We start from the raw sequence: 25599 nt of genomic DNA, 5'->3' as shown, positions 1-25599 counted from the left end.
GACCATCTCTCCTCTCAGATCATTCTGTTATTGGGGAGTATTGGTACCCATCTCATGTGTGTGTGTGTGTGAGTGAGTGAAAATGTAGCCCAATCAGAGATGATCTTTACCTTAGGGCCAATGATACCATGATGTCACCGACTTCATCCATTTATAAATATAGATCTCAACATCACAACAACAGTCTGAGGAAGGCTCCCTCAGTCCTACCAATCACAAAGGTTTGTATTTCAGATTTCGGTGTACAGATCTATGGACTTGTTAGAACTGTCACCTCTGATTTTTTATATTTTTTTTACAGATTTTGAATAATGTTAATCAGATAACCATTTAGTTTCTTGTAATAATGATGTTCTAATAGGTTCTCCTCTCAATCTCTTTCTTTTCAAAGGCACTCAGTATGGCAGTAACCAATGAAACCTTTCAGGAGACTTCTTTTATATATGAACAGATGATCATATTTGAGATGAATGAGAGGAATATGGTTAAAGTGGCAGTGGCAATCCTGATGGCTGTATGTTTTATCTACATAAATTGCGTGATGATTGTTGCTATGAGTAGCAGAATTACTTTTATGAAAATTCCCCGCTACATTCTCTTCACACATTTGCTATTAAATGACTCCATGCAGTTGCTGGTCAGCTGCCTTATGTATGTGTTTGCCTTGGTTTATCTACGATTGGTAAAGGTTGTCTGTGGACTGTTTGTCATGTTTGGCAGTGGCATGTCCCGTGTTGCCCCACTTAACCTGGCGTTGATGTCTCTAGAACGCTATGCAGCCATCTGCCTCCCTCTACGGCATAGTGACATAGCCACACCCAAAAGATCTGGCATTGCCATTGCTGTCATCTGGCTTGTCATATTCATAAATCTTATAATTGATATGCTTTATTCTACAGTAAAAGATCCCGGCTTTTTTGTTACCCCGATATTTTGCACACGGCAGAATTTATTCATTGCGTTGTGGCAGATGCAAGTGTTTCAGGGGTTCAATGCTTTTTGCTTTGTAGCTGTATCTCTCATCATCATTTACACATACATTGCCATAATTGTCACAGCCAGGTCTGCCTCTGACAAAACGAAAGCCAGTAAGGCCCACAAGACAGTGCTGCTGCACCTGGTTCAGCTGGGCCTGTCGCTCTCATCTTTTCTGTACACACCCATAGAAAGTGCACTGGCCAGTGTAGGCAGTACTACCATCTTTATTGACCTGCGATACTTAAACTTCCTCTTCCTCATCATCCTGCCAAGATGTCTGAGCCCACTCATCTACGGGCTGAGGGATGATGCCGTACGACCCCTGTTCCTACACTACTTAACTTGCAGAACTAGAAAGGTCAAGGCTGCTGTGATGGTACAATAGAAGAAAACCTGGCACTATTTTTCTTCATGTTCCTTCAAGCCAGATAACTTACCCGGTCAGTTAAGACAATTGGGAGCCCATCGTCAGTCTGGTACACTGGCAGAATAGTCCCTAATGGGTGTCTCTGTTCACCATGGAAGTAAACAGTGCATAAACCAGACATGCAACAGAACAGAAATGAAAAGATCTGTAGAAATTGTCCTAATGCATTTTTAATCATTCTTAAAATCCAACGATGTTATTAAACACATAGCACAACATGGAGTTACCCAAAATTGAACAAGAAACATGCAAGCCATCACAGGAAAAGAAAAAAAAAAGGTTGAGTGGGATGGGTGAAACCAAATCCCTGCCTTATTAAAAAACAAAAAGGCAAAGTCATATTGGCAAAAGATTTACATGTACATTTCGCAAAGTAATAACTCATTTTCAAAAGATAATTTAAATTTAAGAACCAAAGTGCTGAGAATTTTGCAGTTGTACAGTGCTCAAGTTTATTTAATTTATCCCGATCTATTTTCTTCCAGTTGGGAGTAATTTGCAGAAGATGGTGTCCATGAGGCTCCAGGCAACTCCTCCATAAGTGCTGTTTGGGTCCAGGGCAAAACTGGGACTTTTCTATGTAGTTGACTATTTATTTGGATCCCATTCCCATTAGCTGTTACAATTTGACAACAAAAAAACAAGAACACGAAAGCATAAAACACATGCCTTTTGGTTTTCCTGTACCAGTTAGCATCCCATTAGATATCGAAAATAATTACTTATACAGTAACTTATACAGTAACTACCAATATTGGTGTATCGTTAATCGTTACAAAACTTTATATTGTATGACGTCCATAATTTATGAGTTGATTTTTTTAATGTACATATATGTACATTGAGGGTTTTGTTTTTTATTTGACAGAGGAGAGAGATAGTCACAAAGGCAGTGGGACCGATTTGTACCCCCGCCGACACTAGCAAGCATGTGTTGTAGGCAGCAGTCCTAACTGCTAGGCCATAAATCATGTGATTTTAACAGTTCAGAGAAGCGATACATGTTTGTGCAGGTCTTAACAATGAGATTGTACATTGACTATTGGACAAGTAGACTTAAAAGTAATAAACAACATTGTAAACAAATGTGTGATATGTTTCTATTCGAGTTAAATGAGTCTTACCACAGGAAACCCTCCTTGAGTTCAGTGAACTTGTGACGGACCATGAACGAGGCCAGAGCGTCTGCTACCTGGGGAAACAAAAGCAATGTGGGTTTAGTTCGCAGACTCTACTTCCCAGACATTGAGAATAGGGTTGGGCGGTATACCGTATTTAACTATATACACCAGTATTTATGCACGGACCGGTTTGGGTTTTTACATTACCTTCTATAACGGTATTTGAATGTTTTGTTTGTTAAATGTGATACGCCGTGTGTAACGTCCATTTTTACAGTTTACTCCGCTACTTGAGTCATCCCTCTCTCCATGCCCCTTTCCACACAGACCTAGCTAGTCCCATCCTGTCACTCAAGGAGCGCATGTTGCTTGACCATGAGACACTTTAGTTCAGTCTGCATGCTCAAAGCAGCACATGCAACAATGTTGATGACAATGATGCTGTTTCCACTTTGATCTTAATATAAATCCACAAGTGTTCTATAATTACAATATTAGTTTTTGATTCTTACATCTGCAAACAGCTAGTGTGTATTTTCTTAGCAAGTTAAGCTAAAACGTGTTAGCCACTTATGCTAATCGCTAGTTAGCTGGCTATGGTAGGAGACTAAACTCAGCAAAAAATAAACATCCTTTTTTCAGGACCCTGTCTTTCAAAGATAATTCGTAAAAATCCAAATAACTTCAGATCTTCATTGTAAAGGGTCTAAACACGGTTTCCAATGCTTGTTCAATGAACCATAATCAATGAATGAACATGCACCTGTGGAACGGTCGTTAAGGCACTAACAGCTTACAGACGGTAGGCAACTAAGGTCACAGTTATGAAAATTTAGGACACTAAAAGAGGCCTTTCTACCGACTCTGAAAAACACCAAAAGAAAGATGTCCATGGTCCCTGCTGATCTGCATGAACGTACCTCAGGCATGCTTCAAGGAGGCATGAGGACTGCAGATGTGGCCCGGGCAATAAATTGCAACGTCCGTACTGTGAGACGCCTAAGACAACGCTACAGGGAGACAGGACGGACAGCTGATCGTCCTCGCAGCGGCAGACCACGTGTAACACAGGATCGGTACATCCGATCATCACACCTGTGGGACAGGTACAGGATGGCAACAACAACTGCCCGAGTTACACCAGGAACGCACAATCCCTCCATCTGTGCTCAGACTGTCCGTAAAAGGCTGAGAGAGGCTGGACTGAGGGCTTGTAGGCCTGTTGTAAGGCAGGTCCTCACCAGACATCACCGGCAACAATGTCGCCTATAGGCACAAACCCACCGTCGCTGGACCAGACATGACTGGCAAAAAGTGCTCTTCACTGATGAGTCGCGGGTTTTGTCTCACCAGGGGTGATGGTCAGATTCGCGTTTATCATCGAAGGAATGAGTATCACACCGAGGCATGTACCCTGGAGCGGGATCAATTTGGAGGTGGAGGGTCCGTCATGGTCTGGGGCGGTGTGTCACACCATCATTGGACGGAGCTTGTTGTCATTGCAGGCAATCTCAACGCTATGCGTTACAGGGAAGACATCCTCCTCCCTCAAGTGGTACCCTCCCTGCAGGCTCATCCTGACATGACCCTCCAGCATGACAATGCCACCAGCCATACTGCTCGTTCTATGCGCGATTTCGTGCAAAACAAGAATGTCAGTGTTCTGCCATGGCCAGCGAAGAACCCGGATCTCAATCCTATTGAGCACGTCTGGGACTTGTTGGATCAGAGGGTGAGGGCTAGGGCCATTCCCCCCAGAAATGTCCGGGAACTTGCAGGTGCAGCAAGAACTGGCAAATTTAGTGCAGTCCATGAGGAGGAGATTCTGCATTAAGTACTGCAGTGCTGGTGGCCACACCAGATACTGACTGTTACTTTTGATTTTGACCCCCCCTTTGTTCAGGGACACATTATTCCATTTCCATTAGTCACATGTCTGTGGAACTTGTTCAGTTTATGTCTCAGTTGTTGAATCTTGTTATGTTCATACAAATATTTACACATGTTAAGCTTGCTGAAAATAAACGCAGTTGACAGTGAGAGGACGTTTCTTTAATTGCTGAGTTTATAAAACAGTGTTAAGTACCTCAATGGACCGTAAAGGTAATCACTCCACAAACTATCACCGTGCCCTTAAGGAAAACACAAATATTATGGACACATTAGAAATAGTGGATATTTGGAGACTAAAAAACCCAGACCTAGTGAGATAGACCGAGGAGACTTAATCAAGCTAGTCGTCTTGACTACTGTCTCTTTCCCTCTTGCTTCAAAGTTGTAAAAAGTTTGGATAGGAGACAATGTGATCGGATCATCATCTAATTGGCATTCACATAACTCATAGATTCGACGGGGATATTGGAAATTTAATCAAAGTTTACTGGAGGATAACTTATTTTTAACTAAGACAAAATTATTTTAACTGAATTTTTCCAGTATAATATAGGTTCAGCAAATACCCTTATTGTTTGGGTTACCTTTAAAAGTACCTTCAGAGGTCATTCAATTCAATATTCATCAATAATAAAAAAGCAGTTTCTGGCTAAAGAGGCATGACTAAAAAGGTAAATCCATGCACTAATAGTACAGGTAGATAGATATAAATAAAAACTACAGAGATACAAAATAAGTTAGAGGAAAAACAAAAATAACTTGAACTTTTTCAAGTACAATCTAATGTAATCTATTACAAAAATAAAGCAAAAGACCTGAAATCTCCAATACAGGAACGCTAACAAAAAGAATATGCAGAAACTCGTTACTGAATACAGAGTCATCCATGATTCTCCGAATAATATTTGAAAAGAGAAAGCTAATTATTTTAGGCAGATGTTCTCCTTTCTGTCTCATCCTCTCCCACTGAATGAAGATTACGGTAAGGAATTATTTCCAGTACTTAAATTGAGGCTATTAAATCCTTTCAGTCTGGAAAAAACCCAGGGCTTGATGGCATACTGGTAGAGGTATATCAAGCCTTTTTTGATATACTAAAAGCCCCATTGTTAGATTGTTTTAAACTACTCCTATAGAAAATGGCAGTCTGTCAGGTATTCAGCAGGAAGGTCTGAGTTCTCTTTTACTAAAACAAGATGGCTAAGACCCAGATGGCAAATATAAAGACCCAGTCTATCTAAAAAACTGGAGGCCCCTTACACTTCAATGTTGTGACGCAAATACACTAGCGAAATGCATAGCACTCAGAATTAAAAAAGGGTTTTACCAGGTATTGTTCATCGTGAGCAGACAGGTTTTTTACATGGACGATACATTGGAGATAATATACGACAACTACTAGAAATAATAGAACATCATGAAAGCCAGGCCTGGTATTTATAGCGGATTTTGAAAAGGCATTTGATAAATTAAGACTGGATTTTATTTATAAATGCCTGGATTTTTTCAATTTCGGTAATTCTCTTATAAAATGGGTAAACATAATGTAAGGCAACCCCAAGTGTACAATAGTAAATAACAGCTACTTCTCAGAGAGTTTTGAATTGTCAAGAGGCATTAAACAGGGGGTCCGCTGTCACCATATCTGTTTGTTATGGCCATCAAAATGCTAGCTATTAAAAATCAGGTCTAATAACAACAGAGGATTAGAAATCCAAGGCTTAAAACCAAAGGTGTCCACGTATGCCGATGATTCAAGTTTTATATTAAGTCTGGAAGCTAGATCCCTGCAAATGTCTCACTGAAGATCTAGATAACTTTTCTGTACTCTCTGGACTAAAACCTAATTATGATAAGTGTACAATATTATGTGTTAGATCTTTAAAAAATACAACTTTTACGTTACCCAGCAATTTACCAATAAAATGGGCTGATGGTGAAGTAGACATACTTGGTATTCATATCACAAAAGATAGAAAACTAGTAAAAATAGACATGTGCTGGTTGATAAAATACCTGTATTTATGGGAAAGATGTTTGAAAATTGTATTTTGTTCTTAAATTATATTGTAAATTGGAATGGTAGAGTTTTGTCCTTCATGGAGTTATGAGAATTGTACGGGAAGGTTTGCTCAATCCAAGAGTACAACCAATTGATTACAGCATTGCCCCAAAAATTGAGGAGGCGGGTAGCAGCGGGAGGAGGTAGGGAACTGATCTGTCTGCCTAATATTAAGGATCAAAACTGGCAGAGGAATAAAAATAGCATAAATAGGAAAGTATACCAGTTTCATTTGAGGACCAGGATGTTGACAACTGTGCCATACAGATTGCAAAATAGTTGGGGAGAGATTTTTGATGTACCGATTCCATGGTACAGGGTGTATGAGTTGATATATAAAAACGCAAGATTCAAGACTTTGTGCTTTTCAGCTAAATTATATAGACTTCTTGCCACCAACAAAATATTTGGGGCATAAAATCATCGAAGCTCTGCAAGATTTTGTTGTGAGGATACAGCATCAATAGACCATTTATTTTGGTATTGCCCTCAGGTAGCCTGTTTCTGGTCTCAGGTTCAGGAATGGCTGAAATTGCATAGCATTGATCTAAAATTGACCCTAGAAATAGTATTGTTAGGAGATCTGGAGAAAGCGGGCAAGTCAATTCCTAATACCCTTAGCAAAAATATTTATTTTCAACTCGCAATCTGTGGATTCTATTCGATTAGATAGATTGAAATTGTACGTTAAACATCACAGCATAGTTGAAAGATATGTGTTGCGTAGAAATCCGAAGAAGGTGGCCAGCAGAGATAGGTGGGATGGGCTGAGGGAAGCTGAATGTTGGGATGTGGAATTGGAGACAAGCGGGAGTGGAGTTGCTGTGCGGGAGATATGATTGTCAAAGTAAAACATTTTAAAAAGTCTAAATAAACATAATAAAAAGTATGTTTGAATGACACTGAGGGGCAGTGATTTAACAACTAATGCCGGTTTGCCTGAGGCTGATGCCGTGCAGGTGTTTGTACATATACACACTCTCATTCCAATAAACGCATAGAAGAACACACACATACCGTACATGTAATAGTGCCAGACATGCACACAAACATATACAGTTAGCATTGCTGTTATGATTTGAGTTGTCCTTGATGTCCTTTGTTTAAAATTAAAAATCATTAAAAAAAATGTTTGCTGTTTTCTTGTCTTTTCCTTGTATTTTGTATTATTATTATTATTATTATTATTATTATTATTGGGGGTATGACTGTGGGAGGGGTCTCGAATGGTTGAGGAACAGCTCAACCATTCGGGGGGAGGGGGAATCTTGGAGGTTCGGGTTTACATTTTTTGGCCTGACGGGAGATCTGTCAACGTGCCCTTGAGCTGGGAATTGACCCTGGATGCTTCTGTGTATCGCTCTGAATGGGATCTGTTGGATGACTGGTATGATGTAGCTGTTGAGCGGCTTCACTGCAAGTACATTGTATGTTTTGGATATTCAATAAAAAATAAACAAGCTAATAAAAGTACTGAGTCAGAGCAAACGTAGCTAGCTAATACAGCCTGATACCAGTACTGGTGGAGGCCTAAATCAGCATGTTGTTTGTGCAACAGTATCTTCTAAATCAAAGAGGAATAGGCAAAGCATGAATATGTTGGCTGTGTGAATAAATATTTAATGTAGCCAAAGATTGTAGGGTTCCTGAGGAAACACTGAACATAACTTTGGTTCCTACCCTGTCACAATAACTCATCCATAGCATTTTCATTTGTTGTCATGTCAAACACTGTACTCAAAGTGCCCACTATTAAATTATATTCTAACTATATAATTATAATAAATATTATATTTCCATGATTCCAAAAGTTCACCCAAGTGTTTTGATCTAAATCGCAATGGCAACATTTGGTTAAAAATAAAGCCTAGTATATTTGCCCATATCATGGCAGTGTGGAAATGATCTCAAATGAGTGGAGGAAATGCAGAAATTGACAGAAATGCAGGAAATTATTTTAGGTTGAAGTTGAATTCAACAGTATTTAAAAAAAAAATATATATATATTATTTCACCTTTATTTAACCAGGCTAGTCAAAAACAAAAATAGTCCATTTAAAAAAAAATAGATGATATTTTGGCCATATCGTCCAGCCCTAATTGAGAATAGTATTTTGTGTGCAATATTACTTTCCCTGAACCTCGACTATCGCAACAAAATGGGAAACAAAGAAATGCCAACTTGATCTCATAGTTTCATGTCAGGATTTGGATGAACGTACATGTTTTAACAATTAATTCCGCGTGGTTCAAATCAAAGTTTATTTGTCACGTGCGCCGAATAATACAACAGGTGTAGTAGACCATACAGTGAAATGCTTACTTACAGGCTCTAACCAATAGTGCAAAAAAAATTATTTGGGGAACAATAGGTAAGTAAAGAAATAAAACAGTAAAAAGACAGGCTATATACAGTCGCGAGGCTATAAAAGTAGTGAGGCTACATAGACACAGGGTTAAAACAGAAACAACTCAATGGGTTAAGTTTAGGCATTCATAATAAAGTGGTCAAGGTTAGGGCTATGGTTTGGGGAAAGCATAAAATGTTTATATAAAAATAAATAAATTAAAAGGGCTTTAATTTAGTATCATCAAGTACTCTCCCTGCTTGCTAGACAATTGTGAACTGCCGGGCACAGTGGTCTAAGCAGCGTGCTCTGGATCTGAGCATCGTGTGTTCCAGCCCAGAGCTCTGCCGTAGTTTTTAATTTTTGGGGTGAGCGCCGAGGACAGCATTTATCAACATTCTCTTTTCAAACCTCCAAAATCGACATGTGTTTCTAGTAACCTGCCTGCACATGCACCAAGCAGTTGTTTAGCCTCATACCTTCATATCCAGACGGTTAAAACCCACTCACTTTTTCAGGGGCGTCCTCATGGACAGCATGGCCACACTGAGGGAGCACCTGCATCTGGAACTTCCCTGAACACAAACAGAACACAAATCTTCATGTGCAACACACTTCTATTGGATTTAAAGGATGTGACAGTAAACCAACAAGGAGTGGGTGGGGAAAGATCTACAGTGGGATTTCACGGTCACTATCGGCGCCATAATTGTAAACAACCAACCAACCTAACACACATTAATCTATGAGGCCGTCCTCACCTTGCATCTGTCCAATTGTGAGATCTTTATCAAGCCTGTCCACACCTGTAAAGAGGGAAATGTTATATCAACAATGTGTGCTCTAGTCCAATGTCAAAGACAAAAAGGTATTTTAATTATATTGAAAACAATTTACAGTCATGTGGATTAAAACTGACTTAACTAAAGGGACTCACCAGCGAGCAGGAGCAGTTTTGGCACAGGGCAGGAGAGGAAGAGGGCAGACAGTCCACTGAACCAGCCCTCCCAGTACTTCTCTGTCTTTGACAGATCAATCTGCCAGGTATAGAGGCTCTCCTTCTTCACCTAAAGAAGGCCAAGAGACAGTTTATTTAACTAGGCAAGTCAGTTAAGATCAAATTCTTATTTACAATGACGGCCTACCACAGCCAAGCCTTAACCCAGACGACACTGGGCCAATTGTGCGCCGCCCTATGTTAATTTACTCTTCATGTACACACTACAACAGACTGTGTAAAGGTGGGAAATGTAATACACTTCCCCAAGATGACATATGCACCCAGATGTATACATCAACTGGGTTGTTCCAAGAAAAAGAATGGCCTTTTATATATTTTTTCACCCCAGCACAAGGTGCATCTGTGTAATGATAATGCTGTTTAATCAGCTTCTTGATATGCCATACTTGTCAGGTGGATGGATTATCTTGGCAAAGGAGAAATGCTCACTAACAGGGATGTAAACAAATGTGTGCACAACATTTTAGAGAAATAAGCTTTTTGTGCATATGGAAAATTTCGGGGATCTTTTTAACTCATTAAACCAACACTTTACATCTGTATACATTTTTTGTTCAGTATAAATAAAGGCTCGCTAAGGGGCCAAAATTCAGTATTTTGACATCTCTCCATCAACACCATCACTTCCAGGAAGATTTGAACCAGAATTGAAAAGCCCTAGTTATTTTGTTGCTTTTGATTAATTTCTTATTTATTTCATCTGATTAGTTATTAATTTGTCCCTCATTTTATGGTCACCCCTGTAACGTGAACTGAACTCTCATTTTAATATGGTAAAACCATTAATAAAAATTTAAAAAAATGTCTAAAGAAACAAGTTACACTTCTCAACATGTACCGCATTTGTGGAATGGCCCAGCCACTAATGCCTAAGAAGACTCGTGCATACAAACCCACCTGAATACATACAGTACATTCGGAAAGTATTCTGACCCTTTCCCCACATTGTTGCGTTACAGCCCTATTCTAAATGTATTAAATAAAATGTTTTCCCATCAATCTACACACAATACCCAATAATGACAAAGCAAAACAACATTTAGAAATGTTAGCATTCAAAATTTAAAAAAAAGAAATACCTTATTTACAATAAATAATCAGACCATTTGCTATGAGACTCAAAATTGAGTCCGGTTTTATCATCATGATTGGAGTCCACATGTGGTAAATTCAATTGATTGGACATGATTTGGAAAGGCACACACCTGTCTATTTAAGGTCCTACAGTTAACAGTGCATGTCAGAGCAAAAACCAAGCGATGAGGTCGAAGGAATTGTCAGTAGAGCTCTGAGACAGGATTGTGTCGAGGCAGAGATCTGGGAAAGTGTACCACAAAATGTCTGCAGCATTGAAGGTCCCCAACAACACAGTGGCCTCCATCATTCTTAAATGGGAGACGTTTGGAACTACGTAGACTCTTCCTAGAGCTGGCTGCCCGGCCACACTGAGCAATCGTGGGATAGGTCAGGTAGATGACCAAGAACCCAATGGTCACTCTGACAGAGCTCCACTGTGGAGATGGGAGAACCTTCAAGAAGGACAACCATCTCTGCAGCACTCTACCAATCAGACCTTTATGGTAGAGTGGCCAGACAGAAGTTACTCCTCAGTAAAAGGCACATGACAGCCTGCTTGGAGTTCGCCAAAAGGCACCTAAAGGACTCTCAGACCATGAGAAAGAAGATTCTCTGGTCTGATGAAACCAAGATTGAACTCTTTGGCCTGAACTACAAGCGTCACGTCTGGAGTAAACCTGGCACCATCCATACGGTGAAGCATGGTGGCGGCAGCATCATGCTGCGGGGACATTTTTCAGCAGCAGGGACTGGGAGACTAGTCAGGATCGGGGGAAAGTACTGAGAGTTCCTTGATGAAACCTGCTCCAGAGTGCTCAGGACCTCAGACTGGGGCGAAGGTTCACCTTCCAACAGGACAGTGACCCATAGCACACAGCCAATACCATGCAGGAGTGGCTTCGGGATAAGTCTCTGCATGTCCTTGAGTGGCCCAACCAGAGCCTGAACTTGAACCCGATCGAACATCTCTGGAGAGACCTGAAAATAGCTGTGCAGCGAAGCTCCCCATCCAACCTGACGGCGCTTGAGAGGATCTGCAGAGAATAGAAGAACCTCCCCAAATACAGGTGTGCCAAGCTTGTAGCATCATATCCAAGAAGACTGTCGTGAAAATTCAGTACTGAGAGAGACTTGGTCTTGGTAATTTCTTCAAACAATAATCTTTATTTAATATCGATTAATTATTGCAATAATGAGACCGTCAGCCCACGAGTCTTGATGGACTGTTAGGCGGAGAGTCTAGCCTTTACAGACGATGCAGTTTTCCTATAGCTGATACCAAGATTGCTTAGTCAGTCACTTCTAACCTTCCCATAAGCCACCTTGGTTATCTACACAGGATGGTATTTTACTTAGCTTCCCAGAAGCCAGGAAGATGAGACCGTGTGTGTTCTCTCTCTCTCAAATTTTTTATATAAATTTGTAAAGATTTCTAAAAACCGGTTTTGCTTTGTTATTATGGGTCAGTGTGTAGATTGAGTGGGGGAGAAATGGTTTAATCCATTTTAGAATAAGGCTGCAACGTAACAAAATGTGGAAAAAGTCAAGGGGTCTGAATACTTTCCAAATGCACTGTAGGTATAAAATGTAGTTTTTAAATCAACAACATTTCCCACTAATCAGCTCAGCCCTGACCTCTTGGTCGTCCTCCTTCTTTCTCTTGTGATTGGATTCTCCATCCTCCTCCTCCTCCTCCTCCTCTTCAATGATGACTTCACCGATGCTTTTGGAGACACCTGGACTGTTAAGGGGTTCCTCACATCTATGGAAGAGGTAAAGACTTATTTAGTTACAGGTCCTGAACAGTCACATCTGAAAGTCCAGACTTACTTTTTCACCTGGCCTCCCATGGACACCCGGGCTGACTCAACGTTTCGGATCTGTCCACTCTTCACACTGATGGGGGATGGACAAGTTCAGAAAACACATTACTTTGATTATGCTCTATTAGTAAAGCATTTGAGTATTTTTACACTTCAGCGTGTATAGACAGCATCTCACCTCCACTCAATGGCATTCTCCACAGACTTAAAGGTCTTTGGTCGACTCCTGAGGAAATTCTGCATACTGTTTAAGGCATCCATTGCTGTGCCTGAATAAATACAATAACACAAATATGATTAACTAATCAGTCAATCAATAAATTGATGAATACGCCTAGCTGTGTCATATCACTTTACTAGCATATAAAACAATGAATTAATCAATTCTCTTTTTCCAGCTCCCCAATTGCTGCTTGTTTGATCATCAAAAGTCCCGATCATGGGACAAAAAAAAACAACACAAGTACTATACTCACCTTCCACGACGTCAATGACACAAAGGCCAAGTAACGACGGCACGTGGTTGGCTGCAGCGGTATGAACTGCTATAGCTCCACCCATGCTGTGTCCAATCATCATGATCGGAGGTGGGTTTTCGCCATAGAGTGCTTCAACCACTTTGCCAATGTCCCTGGTGGAGACAACACCAGCATCAACCAACTGCAGGAACGATCTCACTCATACAAACCAGCCTTATCCAGCTCCTCAAACAACCACAGACAACAGAATATGGACAATATAGGAATCTCTGTCCCTTAGTTTCCAGAGCAGAGACGTCAGTTTCTTCCCACTGGCACTTTGTTGATATAAACACTATGTTGGGGATGCAGCAAGCCTGTTTTCTCCTTGCATCAAACAGCAGATTAGTGTCTCAGTGGGAGGCAGCAGCAGATGGTTCATCTGACTCAGTCCTCTCTCTCCAGCAGGTTCTCTTCACCCCCCTGCAGTACACCTACACCACTGCCTCCTGTCCAGTCCTGTTCACTCCCATATCATCTCAACAACACAATACCTCCCTCATCCCTCGCCCTGCAGAACACTCATCTCTGAATGACAGAGCGTGTGGGTAATTTTATCTGTAAATGTTAGTAGCCAAAATATTCCTGACAACTTACTTGGCCATTGTTTCCGCTGAGAGATCGTCAGAATTCTTTACTTTGGTGTCACCTGTGTGGGACAGAAAATTGTAAAAAAATAATAATAATAATTTAAAAAAACAAATACTATTGAGACGATTGAATGTGAGGTAACCAGATGAAATGTGTGTTATCATGAGGAAGAGTTAGCCACTCACCATGGGCCCTGAGGTCCATAGCCACCACCCTGCAGTTAATTCTGTTGTATATCACCTCCTGAAAACACAAAACAACTCTGTGTAAACTGTTAACTCTGGCCTGAATGCAGTGTCAATCTGTGCTATAAGGCATGCTCACAAACATCCTGCTCCATATTCAACAGTCACTTAACACAACCTTAAATGCAAGACATGTGGTTCCTCCTTTAAAAAAGTTGCATTATACTGCAGCACACCTTGCGGGCTGCTGCAGCATTCTATGGCATGTTATTTAATTGTCAGCCATTTTTTAAGTTATTGCAAGTTAGTGCTAGTTTGACCACCAGTGCAACTTTGAGGAGCATTTAATAGTCTTCCATATTGGCATTACTAGATAATTGAAAACATTTTTTGTAATAACATAGTATATGGGATTGATTAAGAAATGTGGCTTAATTAATTAGATTCATATTATGGTGTTTCTATTCCGAGAAAGACGAAACCCTCAGGGTTTCCATTAGGATGGAATGGAAAATATTGCGCTGTTCAACGTGACGGTCGGGAGTAGGCTACAGCATAAGAGGATTGGAGGATTCTAAATTAATATCCAAGGGGCATAACATTTCCACACCCTAATTGTAGTGTAAGCAATACTCATTTAGCCTATGGCAGGCATATGGTATATCTAAAAATATGTTTTTCAATGACGTGACTCTCCGCTAATAATTACATTGAGGATTTTACATTGATATCTAAGGGGCATTTTCCGTTAGCATCTGTGAGAATATCTAAGGGGCTTTTATAGAATTCTAAATTAATTAATAATAAATCGCTTGTTTAAAAAGTAAAGATATTTTGGAGATTTCGTTTTCATTTAACCTAGAGTGAGTGAGAAAAAGGCAATTCTTGAACATGGGGTGAGACAGTCTCACTAATTTGTAAATAAAGCCAGTTTGCCATTTAGAATAATTTATTTCAGGAGAAACCTAAATTGATTATTTAGCATACATCACTTGCTTATATTCTGTCAACACATATCTTAAGAATATAATTGAACATTTGTTTCTCCATGCTTGTCTCAGAGCAGCGCAAAACAGTGCTGAAATAGACGTCCACAGCGGGAAGGCGCATACATAAACACACACATATATACATAAACACACATACATATATATATACATAAACACACACATACATACACATATATATACATATATATACATATATATATATATATATATATATGATATTTTGGAGATCGCTCACTGTCTTTGTTTTGAAAACGACAATTGTAATCTGAATAAAAAGGCCAAAATAATATTTATTAAGGCCAAAATATAGCTCTGCCAATAGCCATAATGATGCTGTACAACATGAGCATGTGTGTTTGAAAGAGTATTTTCCAGTAAGCAACAATTTCTATGCCTTCATTAGGCAACTTTGTTACAATATTGCTGTATTTCAGTGATATTTATTCCCATAGTAATTCATTATGGATCCATAACTAAATCAACATCTACATTTTGAAAGAGTATTTATATCATTATTTTATTAATGACAATATAAAGATGCTGATGAAGAAATACGGTACTGTACAATATGTTTTACATTTGGATAATAAAAGCATTTTGAAAATATAAGCCACCTGCATTTGTTTATTAGGCTACTGTGTAGTCTGACAAGTAAACATAGCCTACAATACACACAATTCAGTTTCACTGACAGCCGCAATTTATTTTTATTTTTTTAGATTTATGTCACCCATTCATTGTCAGAGACACAGTAGGACCCAAAAGCAGAATCAGAACTAACTCCCCCTTGTGCTGGTCTGGAGCAATGACGTGGTGACGCAGGGTACCGTACTAAATCACAAATTACCTCTAAGTCCCCCAGCGTAATGTTGCAACATTTAAAGGAGGAACCACTGTAGTGTGTGTACATAAAACAGGATGGGTGCTCTATCTGGTATTTGATAGTATTACTCACAGTGAACACAGCCCAGGAGAGAGCAGAGTGGCCTCCTCCATGGAGCAGTAGAAGCACAGGACCATGCTGGCCACTGCTATAGATTCTGAACGTGTGCAGAGTAGTCAAGGAATATAGAGTCTAGACACATCAGGGCTTCTGTTAAAGCCAATAAAACTTGCCAGGAAAAAAAAAAATATATATATATATATATCCTATGGCAAAATAATACTTTATATTCATTGATGGAAATACCAATTGATGGAAATACAGTAGACCCTCATGCTTATCGGTCTATAGGATAATTTCGACAACTTTGTGGAATTCGGCCTCGAGTCATTGTGTATCTTATTTATCCAACAACTATCACAACTAAAGTAAAAAGACCGTCCTCACACTGTCAACTGCGTTTATTTTCAGCAAACTTAACATTAGTAAATATTTGAATGAACATAACAAGATTCAACAACTAAGACAAACGGAACAAGTTCCAAAGACATGTGACAAACAGAAATTGAATAATGTGTCCCTGAATAAAGGAGGGGGGGGTCAAAATCAGAAGTAACAGTCAGTATCTGGTGTGGACACCAGCTGCATTGCATTGCATCTCCTCCTCATGGACTGCACCAGATTTGCCAGTTCTTGCTGTGAGATTGCCTGCAATGAGGGTGGCGCAGTGGTTAAGGGCGCTGAACTGCAGCACCAGCTGTGCCATCAGAGCCCCTGGGTTCGCGCCCAGGCTCTGTCGTAACCGGCCGCGACCGGGAGGTCCGGGAGGTCCGGGTTAGGGAGGGATTGGTCGGTAGGGGTCTCATTGCGCACCAGCGACTCCTGTGGCGGGCCGGGCGCAGTGCGCGCCAAGGTTGCCAGGTGTTTCCTCCGACACAATGCCGAGCTGAACTGCAGCACCAGCTGTGCCATCAGAGCCCCTGGGTTCGCGCCCAGGCTCTGTCGTAACCGGCCGCGACCGGGAGGTCCGGGAGGTCCGGGTTAGGGAGGGATTGGTCGGTAGGGGTCTCATTGCGCACCAGCGACTCCTGTGGCGGGCCGGGCGCAGTGCGCGCCAAGGTTGCCAGGTGTTTCCTCCGACACATTGGTGCGGCTGGCTTCCGGGTTGGATGCGCGCTGTGTTAAGAAGCAGTACGGCTGGTTGGGTTGTGTATCGGAGGACGTGTATCGGAGGACGCATGACATTCAGCCTTCGTCTCTCCCGAGCCCGTACGGGAGTTGTAGCAATGAGACAAGATATCCAATTGGATACCACAAAATTGGGGAGAAAAAGGGGTAAAATTCTAAAAAAAAAAAATAATAATAAAAAAAGAGATTGCCTGCAATGACAACAAGCTCACCGCCCCAGACCATGACGGAAACTCCACCTCCAAATCGATCTCTCAAATCGATCTCTCTCCAGAGAAACATGAATCTGACCATCACCCCTGGTGAGACAAAACCACTTGTTAGTGAAGAGCACTTTTTGCCAATCCTGTCTGGGTCCAGCGACGGTGGTTTTGTGCCCATAGGCAACGTTGTGTTCAGTTCAGTTCAGCCTCTCTCAGCCTATTGCGGACAGTCTGAGCACTGATGGAGAGCATTCCTGTTGTAACTCGGGCAGTTGTTGTTGCCATCTGACAAGTAAACATAGCCGACATACAATGCATACTAGAGGCCAACCGATTAATTAGGGCCGATTTCAAGTTTTTCATAACAATCGGTAACCTGCATTTTTTTTACACCGATTATGGCCGATTACATTGCACTCCACGAGGAGACTGCATGGCAGGCTGACTACCTGTTATGCGAGTGCTGCAAGGAGCCAATGTAAGGTGCTAGTTAGCATTAAAAACAATCTTAACAATCACTTGTTAACTACACATGGTTGATGATATTACTAGTTTATCCTGCGTTGTATATAATCAATGCGGTGCCTGTTAATTTATCATTGAATCACAGCCTACTTCACCAAACGGGTGATTTAACAAAGCATTCGCGAAAAAAAGCCCTGACGTTGCATCAGTGTACCTAACCATAAACATCTTTCTTAAAATCAATACACAAGTATATATTTTTAAACCTGCATATTTAGTTAATATTGCCTGCTAACATGAATTTCCTTTAACTAGGGAAATTGTGTCACTTCTCTTGCGTTCTGTGCAACAGAGTCAGGGTATGCAGCAGTTTGGGCCGCCTGGCTCGTTGCGAACTGTGTGAAGACCATTTCTTCCTAACAAAGACAGCCAACTTCGCCAAAAGGGGGATGATTTAACAAAAGCGCATTTGCAAAAAAAACACAATCGTTGCACGAATGTACCTAACCATAAACATCAATGCCTTTCTTAAAATCAATACACAGAAGTATAATTTTTTGAAACCTGCATATTTAGTTAAAAGAAATTCATGTTAGCATGCAATATTAACTAGGCAAATTGTGTCACTTCTCTTGCGTTCATTGCATGCAGAGTCAGGGTATATGCAACAGTTTGGGCCATCTGACTCGTTGCGAACTAATTTGCCATGATTTTGCATAATTATGACATAACATAAAAGGTTATGTAATGTAACAGCAATATTTAAACTTATGGATGCCACCCGTTAGATAAAATACGGAACAGTTCCGTATTTCACTGAAAGAATAAACGTTTTGTTTTCTAAATGATAGGTCATTAATATGGTCAAATCCGTAAACTAATGCTCGTATTTCTGTGTGTTATTACATTATAATTAAGTCTATGATAGCGCAGTCTGACTGAGCGGTGGTAGGCAGCAGCAGGCTCGTAAGCATTCATTCAAACAGCACATCCCTGCGTTTGCCAGCAGCTCTTCCCAATGCTTCAAGCATTGTGCTGTTTATGACTTCAAGCCTATCAACTCCCGAGATTAGGCTGGCAATACTAAAGTACCTATTAGAACATCCAATAGTCAAAGGCATATGAAATATAAATGGTATAGAGAGAAAGTCCTATAATAACTACAACCTAAAACTTCTTACCTGGGAATATTCAAGACTCATGTTTAAAGGAACCACCAGCTTTCATATGTTCTCATGTTCTGAGCAAGGAACTTAAACGTTAGCTTTCTTACATGGCAATTATTGCACTTTTACTTTCTTCCCCAACACTTTGTTTTTGCATTATTTAAACCAAATTGAACATGTTTCATTATTTGAGACTAAATTGATTTTATTGATGTATTATATTAAGTCAAAATAAGTGTTCATTCAGTATTGTTGTATTTGTCATTATTACAAATATATATATATATATATATATATATATATATATATATATATATATATATATATATATATATATATAAAAATTGGCCAATTAATCGGTATCGTTTTTTTGGTTGGGTCCTCCAATAATCGGTATCGGTGTTGAAAAATCATAATCGGTCGACCTCTAATTCATACTGTAGTAAACATTGGAAAGTGCCTAATTCCTTACATAAGGGAGAGCAGGCCATGTCCAGATTTTCCCGGTGACCTCAAGTACCCTCAATAATGGCTGAAATAGAGAATGCGGGCAAGCGGGAGACCGGGGTTCAATTCCCCGATGGGGAGTATGGAGTAGGCTGTCCCTGTAAATAAGAATTTGTTCTTAACTGATTCCATGTGTGTTATTTCATAGTTGTGATGTCTTCACTATTATCCTACAATGTAGTGTTGGATTCAACATTTTGAACATTGAGATATTAAATAAATGATAGAGAAGAAGCATAGAACATTAGGAGTGAAAGAGACGACTGGGTTTTAGGTCAGAAGTTAATGGTTTTCTGTAGAAAGCCAGATGGCGTTGGAATGTGTTGGGGGAAGGGAGGAGAGCACTGCGTTGATACAGGAAAGACAGATGGACATCTGTGGATTAGGTAAGGTCAGGAGGTGAGGTCAGATCCCCTTAAGGGTGTAATAAGGGTTTGGTATCCTGTTACCCTTTTCCTGTTGAACCATAAGATGTAAGGATTGGAGGGAAGGAGTAGTGTCTTAAGTGGGATGTATATAACTGTGATGGTGAGAAATGTTTTGCTGTCTGAACACAGCTGTACAGAACCTTTGGGAAGTATTAAACTTGGTTAAGCTTCTCTAGTGTCCGTGAGTCATTTACTCTGAAAAATAAGAACCTAGCAGTAGAAAATAGTAAAAATAAAGAAATCCTGGAATGAGAAGGTGTCCAAACTTTTGATTGGTACTTGCTTAATTAATTTGATTAATTACAGAAATGTCACAACAGTTGTTGTTGTACCGGTCCCACAGGTGTGATGATCGGATGTACCGATCCTGTGCAGGCATTATTACACATGGTCTGCCACGGAGAGGACGTTCAGCTGTCCGTCCTGTCTACTTGTAGCGCTGTTTTTGGCGTCTCACATGACAGACATTGCAATTTATTGCCCTGGCTACATCTACAGTCCACATGAGCAGGGACCTTGAGCATCTTTCTGTGTTTTTCAGAGCCAGTAGAAAGGCCTCTTTTAGTGTCCTAAGTTTTCATAACTGTGACCTTAATTGCCTACCGTCTGTAAACTGCTAGTGTCTTAACGACCGTTCCACAAGTGCATGTTTATTAATTATTTATTGTTCATTGAACATGCATGGAAATCAGTGTTTAACCCCTTTACAAATGAAGAGCTGTGAAGTTATTTGGATTTTTACAAATTATCTTTGAAAGATAAGGTTCTGAAAAAGGGACATTTCTTTTTTTTGCTGAGTTTATGTGCATAACATACAGAACCGATTTTAAATGGGGATTTATTTTGCTTCTCCATAGCCCATAAATTGAATAAAAAATGTAAAAGCAATTGCCTGTTAAGAACAGTTTCAGTGCATAATAAAAAAAAGCTACCATTTTTATTGGTAATTGAAGCACCATTAAACTGCAGGCAACAGGCTATCAGCGCATCACCCACTACTTTACAATGTGAACTGGAAGCAGTCTGCATTTTGAAAAAAAAAACGAGTTCATTGTTTGAAACCTGAATGGTTTACTTCATATGAGGCATGTCTTAGCTTGCTTCAAAGCAGCCTATCTCTGCAGCGTATCTCTAAAGTGCTCCACCAATCAGAGTGGTGACGAGAGTGGACAGACAGAAGCCACACCAGAACTAAGTACTGAGAGATCCAATTTGAAAACCTGCTCCAGAGGGCTCAGGACCTCAGACTGGCGCGAAGGTTCACCTTCCAACAGGACAACGACCCTAAGCACACAGCCAAGACAATGCAGGAGTGGCTTCAGGACAAGTCTCTGAATGTCCTTGAGTGAACCAGCCAGAGCACGGAGTTGAACCTGATCTAACATCTCTGGAGACACCTGAAAATAGCTGTGCAGCAACGCTCCCCATCCAACCTGACAGAGCTTGAGAGGATCTGCAGAAAAAACTAATGGAGAAACTCCCCAAATACAGATGTGCCAAGCTTATAGCATCATACCCAAGAAGACTAGAGGCTGTAATCGCTGCCAAATACCTAAGTAAAAAGCTATAACGTAACAAAAATGTGGAAAACGTGAAGATGCACTGCATCTACCGTAGCTTTGATTGGACTGTCAATATCATACTTTCAACATTTTAGCAGGCAACCAGTCATCATGAATCATGTCAACAATATACTGGCAAATCGTTTTCAACCTTGACATAAATTTAGATAAAACGTATCGGTGCTCATCGGCCATTGGACAAACATTAAACAACAAGTTGGAAATCGCAAATTCAACAATGAGTGGTTTGGAAGGAATAAGTGGCTAACTGCAAGCGTTCCAAAGCAATCACTATTTAGCGTCCCCTGCCTGGTATTCGGTGGAGGGAGTGTGGTCCAAGTCTCAGTTTAAGGGTGTCTTTTTCAAGCTTAAAGGATTAACATTCACATGCAACACTATGAGCCAGAAAAGGTTGAATAGATTGGTTATGCTGTCAATCCAGCATGACTTCTGCTGCGTTCAAAACAAATGGAAACCCGGAACTGGGTAATTTCAGACTTCAGTGAGTTCAAGACAACTGGGAACTCTGGGAAAAAAAACTAGCTCCAACTGGGGAAAATACATTTTGAACGGTGATCCAACTCAGAATTCCAAGTCGTGAACTCGGGCCTCTAGTTTTTTTCCGAGTTCCCAGCTGTCTTGAGCACCACAAATCCAGAGAATGCAAAACTTTGATGACAATGTTTCATGACAAAATTTGCCCAAAAGATGGAGCACCGCGCCAACTTCCTGTTCAAGTGAGTGCAGCACAATGATGAATCCAAAAAGGTCTTGTCTGCTGCTCCATAAATGATATGCCAAGGAGATACGTATACTGTAGCTAGGAAAGTAATACGAAGTGTATGTTGTGTAGTAAGCTGTTAGTAGCCCATGTGCCACCCCCTAATAATTTGGTCCCTTTCCCCCTCAGAATTTAGCCTACTGTTCTGACTTGGTGGTGCACATGTAGCCTATAGCATGTTTTAGAGAAATGTTATCATCAAATATTGAAAGCTTTCATTGTCTTCTTATACGACCCCGTTATTTATACCACGGTTCTGACTTGGTGTACAGGGAGAAAACTAAGAATGGCCCATGTTCTGAATTCTGTCACTGTACATTTCAAAAGTTCCCCCCAAAAATAGTTATATTGACTACGCCCGTCTTAGCTCGCTCATCAATGTCCTAATCAAAATTACAGATGGCCTCTTATCTCCTCATCATTCCCTTATGCCATAGTTCGTACATTTCAATTGTAAGTAGAAATTAAGCAAGTCATCTATATCAGCTGTTTGTTTTTTTTAAAGGCAGTAAATGAGGCTAAATTAACTGTTTCGCTGCCAGACAAGGCTCTGCTGAAAGCCAGGTGTAGCAATGGTAAGAAATCACTCCATGGTGCTGAAAAGAAAGCTCAGTTGTTGGGACAGCTTTACATAGGCCCTAACAGTTTGTGGGCACCGATTGTCACCTTTATAGTGCAATTCATTTATTGTTTAGTGGCATGGATAAGTATTAAACAAAATAATTTTTAAAATGTTAAAGGAGTTTGCCCCACCAAGATTTACATGCCAAAATCACCACTGTTCAAGGCACATTATCTTCACAAATATTTAAGATACTGTTCACTGACAGCAGCAACTAAATAATCAGCTGGGACTATTGCCACCGGCGCTGCCAAAATTGCGGGCACCCCCAAATAGGCATAGGTCTACGAGTTTATGATTTAAAACAATTCACAGCTATTTTTCTTTTTATAAGTTAATGATTATCGATTCCGCTGTGGCCAAGTAATATTTCCATTTACTTTAGTATTGGATCCACCGCTATGCCATTTCTCTCCTGTTCTATTGGTTTTCATCTCAACTTTCTATTGATGTCCAGAAGCCAAAGGCACCATACTGTACTAGTCATAATAGCAACCCATCCTAGTTGTTGCATCTTAAGATTAACCCTCTATTCTAAGTTTCTAAAATATGGAACTGCTATAAGGTTTGCTGTTTAGAATGTTGTTTTCCCACGAATTGCATTTTGGCAATTGCTTGAAAATGAAGTTTTATTAGCTGCTTCATCACAGGAGTTACACGTTATGTTAAAACACATTAACATAATCTAAATGTGATGCATGTCATTCTGAGCACCATGGGTGGACGCCCTAATGGGTTCTTAAAGACGCTGCATGGTCAATCTGCCGTCTGTATTGGCCGTGCAGCATTTACAGCCACTCCAGAAGGCAGGGCATTCATACCTCTTGCACTTCGAAGAGAAGTGCAGAGCTGTTGTCAAGGAAGTGAGTTTGTGTTTCCAGGACCTCCTGCCCCCACCTACTGTCAACCAATCATGTCAATGCAGAGCTATATGGAGCCCTCCGCATTGTTACAAAATGTGGGCAGCGCATGGTGATGCAGTACTCAGCAATTAACACATCCTCCATATGGAGTCTCCGACCACATTTTCAGTTCAAGCATAAATTGTCTCTTACAATTTACATTTCTCAAATGGCGGTAAATTAAAATCTTCCCGGTCACGTTGTCCAGTGCCACATTATATGCTCATGATGCACTGGATCAGGATTTACACACTGTATGAAAGGCTTTGTATTATTTTTCAAAAATAAGATACACATTGAATAGAACCATGAATAATGTAGAAGTACAGTAGCAAGCTTATGGGCTCCGCAGTAAAGGATATATCTTTGCCGTTATCGTTTTCCACTTCAACATCTTCCATCGTTTCAAAGTATTGACTCCAGGACAGAGGGGAGAAGTCTCTCTTCCGTCCAGGTCTGTATCAGGTGGAGTACAAGAAACACGAAGAGTACACTGTTTGTTTAAAATAGTCAGTCCTACATTATCCTCTAGTTCAAGCCCAGTAGTACACACTCAAATAACAAAAGTGATGAATATGGAGGCAGCACAACCCATAAAAGAGTCGTAGCTAGAAAGCTTAGCAACTGCTTTCAGAACGGTCACTTGACTCAAGTTACTGATGACAGCCTTCTGACCTGTCAAAACCAGCTGTCTGTCGCACTTGAATGGAACAACAAGTGAATAAGAGCATTGTTCACGACAAGATAATATAATTGAAACGCCTCACTAGTTTCAGTACCCAATGTCAACTGTCAGATAGATTGAACTGTTACTTTAGCTAGCTTGCTAACGTTACCCATTTAGCTTGCTAGCAATGTTGTGAACTTAGCTAGCTAGCTTTGCCACAGTTAAAAATAGAAATAGACTGTTGTTGGCTCATATTAGTTAGCTATGCATTCTCCAGTTGAAGTGCTTAGTCACAACTATCAGAGAAAACCTCGTCAAGCACTCAACTACTGTACTGACTATGAACTCACCCCATTCTCATTTTAGACCCAGACTGCAAACCTCCTGGCACGGGAGGTCTGGAGGCTAACAAATTCAAATGCAGCTGTTTCTCCATTCAGTCGAACGCGGGGCCAAGGCCGTTCAGTCAACTACCAAATCTTGCCCCTCCTTCTAACCAACCATACGCTACGATTTTTCTTCCAATACCGGGTAGCTTTTTCGCAGCAACAAATTGAAAAGAAATCTGCAAATGCAGCTAATATTGTTCTCATTTCACGACACAACCAATCGTCTCCCACAACCCATTTGCCACATTGCACTCTGGGATATGTCTGCACACTGTACACTATTCTCAACTAAAACACCGAGATACAGACATACAAAAACTACATTTCCCAGAAAACGTGGCTTGACATATCTAAATAGTAAAAGATGACGTAATCATTTTTATCGAAATTATAATCATTATCATAATACCAACTGTTATGATCATAATAGTCATAACTGGAAACCTAATCATCATCATCATCCCTGGGGTGCAAGTTAATGTAATACATCTATGGGTAAAAGGCATCAGTCCCCTGCATACAGGTATGTACACCTATGTGTGCAAGTGTGCACCAATAAAAGGAGGTGAAGTATATTACTGGTAGGCACTACCATACAGTAACCAGTAGAATGCAGTGTGATGCAGGGCAGAGATGAGCAGTGTCCTTTTTATACACACCTGACTCCTCAGTCAAAGCAATTAAGAAATAGCCTCACTTCTGACATGTGCAATGATGTGTGTATGCTCTTGTGTGTCTGTGGTAACAGGGATTGTTACACCATGCCATGCATCATCATTGCT

The 25599-nt window shown here is 40.4% G+C and overlaps 2 protein-coding genes across 2 annotated transcripts; one reads left to right on the top strand and one right to left on the bottom strand.

Annotated features, from left to right (window-relative positions):
• Positions 1 to 400: 400 nt before the first annotated feature.
• Positions 401 to 1363, top strand: LOC110533795 (odorant receptor 131-2-like). Its single transcript, XM_021618317.2, has one exon. The coding sequence runs from the start codon at positions 401 to 403 to the stop codon at positions 1361 to 1363; it is 963 nt and encodes a 320-aa protein (XP_021473992.2).
• Positions 1364 to 1557: 194 nt separating this feature from the next.
• LOC110533794 (protein phosphatase methylesterase 1) lies at positions 1558 to 25081 on the bottom strand. Its single transcript, XM_021618316.2, has 14 exons — positions 24779 to 25081; positions 24124 to 24217; positions 16010 to 16102; positions 14045 to 14102; positions 13866 to 13917; positions 13227 to 13381; positions 12929 to 13019; positions 12758 to 12823; positions 12563 to 12689; positions 9767 to 9896; positions 9591 to 9635; positions 9340 to 9404; positions 2530 to 2597; positions 1558 to 2021 (listed from the first exon to the last, which is right to left on the bottom strand). Exons 1-14 carry the CDS (start codon positions 24862 to 24864, stop codon positions 2018 to 2020), a joined length of 1134 nt encoding a protein of 377 aa, XP_021473991.1. The 5' UTR covers positions 24865 to 25081; the 3' UTR covers positions 1558 to 2017.
• Positions 25082 to 25599: the final 518 nt, after the last annotated feature.

This window comes from Oncorhynchus mykiss, chromosome 10, assembly GCF_013265735.2.
Source record: "Oncorhynchus mykiss isolate Arlee chromosome 10, USDA_OmykA_1.1, whole genome shotgun sequence".
NCBI lineage: Eukaryota > Metazoa > Chordata > Actinopteri > Salmoniformes > Salmonidae > Oncorhynchus > Oncorhynchus mykiss.
Note: the sequence above shows the minus strand (reverse complement) of the source record. Positions and strands in the feature narration are given on the sequence as shown.

Bases quoted from the DNA above. Each gene is read 5' to 3' on its own strand.
- LOC110533795 (XM_021618317.2), top strand. From the start codon at position 401: ATGGCAGTAACCAATGAAACCTTTCAGGAGACTTCTTTTATATATGAA.
- LOC110533794 (XM_021618316.2), bottom strand. From the start codon at position 24,864: ATGGAGAAACAGCTGCATTTGAATTTGTTAGCCTCCAGACCTCCCGTG. The intron at 24,218-24,778 runs GTGAGTTCATAG...CACCTGATACAG, and splicing joins GGGTCTAAAATGAGAATGGG to ACCTGGACGGAAGAGAGACT. The intron at 13,382-13,865 runs GTAAGTTGTCAG...TGTCTCCACCAG, and splicing joins TCAGCGGAAACAATGGCCAA to GGACATTGGCAAAGTGGTTG.